We start from the raw sequence: 3,237 nt of genomic DNA on the forward strand, positions 1-3,237 counted from the left end.
AGTTAAATTAAATATTTTTCAGCTGCGAAAGTTAAAATTTTCATGACTGAAAAATGTTTGGTAACCGCACAATAATAAGAAATCATAATATTGCTAGTATAAAATAACATTATTGTTCTCTGGATCTGTCCCTATTACCACATTTTTTCCGAAATTACTGGAATAAAAAAATCTTAGAGTTAATTAAAAAAATCTTATATGGGAAGATAATTTGCAAGTCAAATATTTTCAATAAGAACAACAATGTTATATATTTAATATTACAAGGCGTTTCACTACAATTTGCGTGTTTAAACTTAAATTTACTGAGAACTTACATTCATTAAAAATAATTCTGAATGTCATATTCTCATATAAATGCCCAACAACGTCGAACAGTAATATATAAAAAACACAGTTTTTGACAATCATTCCTATTTGTGATTTCCCTGGGAATATAATAAACTTTGATCTATGTATTAAGTTTCATAAATTTCCTAAGGGAATTCATAAGTGCCTTTGTAAAATGCCCAAAGGAATAGATTTTTTTCAGCTCAGCAAAAAAAAAGTAAAAAAAAACTCTAAAAACTAGCAGAAAGATGGAATGGACCTAATTTTATTTCATAAAAAAAGTGTTTTTAAATGAATACAGAAACGTATTAATTTTAAGTCTAAATGAAAAATACTCTGTTATAACTCTCTGAACTTGTTGAGATTGAAAAGACAAAATTTACTTATCAATCTTTATTTTTCTGCAGAAACTCAAATCATCACATCTTTCGCTACTCGGTACTAAACAGCTCTAATATAATAAATTAACAATATAGTAATAGAATTACAAAGATACTATAATAATTTATCACCTATACTAATAAGAATCTGATGATTTGTCTCTCATCAAAATGCAGTATTACAATATACACATTAATCAATTAGCTTATTTTTTTAATCTTATAAGGGCATCTAAAAATGATTATAATAAAATCCAAACTTCGCACTTAAAAAAACTTCATTTCTTATTTTTAAAGTTAAATTTAAGCGGTGAGGGTGTCCACTTGGTTCTTTGGAATTTCATTCTCCAAATCTTCGACAGTTTCTACACTGCGGGCTGGAGTTGTGTTTTCGACGTCCTTTTTGGGACCAGATGGAATCACTGGTTTTGCCTCGGGGTTGCCTTCAATTTCTAGAGTTTCGTTTTGGGGTTTAACATCGATGACTCGGACACGGAATATCGCGCCGCTATTTTCGTCACCGTCTGTGTAGGTCGTTTCGTTGATGGTCACGACGTGGCCGTCAATGATCTGGAAAAAAGAGGAAGACATTTTTCAGTGGGATTAAAAGTGTGACGCTGATGGCTTTCGGGAATGTTTAAGAGATGAAATTTGGTCTCCTGAGTATTCTAACGACCGTGGCTCAACAATGAATAATGCGACGGAGACGCTTCTCGAAAGTAGATTGCTCTTATTTTTATTATTTTTACAATTTACTATATCCACTTTTAGACAATTCTTTTCCAAATTTACTTTCTGAACCCTTTCCTCACGCACATTGCGGAGAAAGTGAATTTTGATTTAGATCTTATCTTTTAAAGTTAATACAGTTTTAAGGAGAATTGTCAAGTTAAATTTTTGAAAAGGGTTTCTAATTTTTTTAAATAAACACATATGACAACAGCTAGCTTCTGTTTTTATTCAGAATTGTATGGTGCTAATTAGATGAGCATTTTAATTCACCAATATGCTTAAATAGCAAAGAGATTTGCTTCCCTACATAGGATGCATTAATGATTTTAAAAATATTATTAATACAAATATTTTAAAATAAAATATAACGGGGTGCTCTGTCGGGTTGCCCCACCTACCATAAAACAATGCAATTTCGTCAATGAATTTAAGTCGAATCAAGGAGTCTTCTTTATTCTTACATCAACTTTGAATTATGTAAATGACCCATTTTAAAACTATTATAAATCATCATAACTTCCTTAATCTACAATAAAATTTATTAACATTATAGGTCAATCGATTCATCTCGAATCAAGGATACTTTTTTTATTCTTACATCAAGTTTGAGTTATAATAACGAAAAGTTTTCCTGTAAACAAAAATTGTTCAAACATTATGAATAATTATAACTTCTCTGCTACTCAATCAAATGTAATATTATAGGTGAATCAACTTGGCTCAATACAATGAATATTTATATACTTGCATTAATTTTTAATTATGTGAATGAAAAAAGTTTTACTATGTAAAACCCATTTTAACAGCATTATAAAGTTTTAGCAGGAAAATGTTAGAAATATTGGTTAGAAATTTTTGCATTAATTTTGAGATATTATTGGAAAAATACGCTTTCCAAATTTCATTATTGCATTGACAACTGTCTTCAAGTATAGTGTGTACAAAAAAGTGTGACATCCACACATACATCCAAAAAATTGCTTAGAACATTGTATCAGATATCTTTAAATAGATAGTATAGTTCAATTATATGAATTTGAAATTTGCCAAATTGTAACCATTAAAAAACTTCCTCTATGAAGAAGCAAAATTGATAATTCTTAAAAAAACGCCAATTATTTTTTTTTTATAAAACTTATTTGGACAATAATCTATCACTATTCCACTATAAAGTTGGACTATTATCAAACCTTGTCAAGACTTAACTTACTGGAAATATATTAAAAGAAAACGTAAAAGTAATGAAAATTGTAAAACATTTACTTTTAGCAAATTAATTTCTAATAAAAACACAATTAAATTAAATGTTTATTGTATAATTATGAATTATCTTTAAATAATGCCATTTTATCAAATGTAGACAATTGCAAAAATGCTTACTTCTTTAAAAAGAAACTAGATGTATATATCAAATAAACTTTCGTCCTATATAATTGGTATTATTGTTTCGCCCCCGGTATGCAGATATTTGGGATTTCCCTCACCAAACCTGAAATACCTAATTGCATGTTTTCATCCAAAATAATTTAAACAATAGAATCCGTATGTTATTTAAAAATTGAAAATAGTTTATAAGGCTTAAATCTAGCGTTTACATTTGTTTAACTACAAAAACTTTTCAATTGATATAGTTCAATTTTTAACGCTTAAATCTGGAAATTTTTAAATTTTAACTGATTCCGAATCGTTTTTATAAATTAATTATTATGCACTTCTTACTCCTTAATGTATACATTGAACTCTCGCTTTCAGTCAAGTGTTGGGGGTTGCCTTCAAATGGCCTTGGACTGATTTG

General features: G+C 28.4%; 1 protein-coding gene across 1 annotated transcript in view; it reads right to left on the minus strand.

Annotated features, from left to right (window-relative positions):
- Positions 1 to 708: 708 nt before the first annotated feature.
- The window catches only part of LOC117178165 (icarapin-like), a 101,159-nt gene continuing 98,630 nt past the window's right edge, over positions 709 to 3,237 (minus strand). Inside the window, exon 4 of the mRNA XM_033369443.1 lies at positions 709 to 1,280. Within this exon, the coding sequence (XP_033225334.1) occupies positions 1,014 to 1,280 (267 nt within the window). The 3' untranslated portion in view covers positions 709 to 1,013. The remainder of the gene's footprint in view (positions 1,281 to 3,237) is intronic.

This window comes from Belonocnema kinseyi, chromosome 8 (genome assembly GCF_010883055.1).
Source record: "Belonocnema kinseyi isolate 2016_QV_RU_SX_M_011 chromosome 8, B_treatae_v1, whole genome shotgun sequence".
Classification (NCBI taxonomy): Eukaryota; Metazoa; Arthropoda; class Insecta; order Hymenoptera; family Cynipidae; genus Belonocnema; species Belonocnema kinseyi.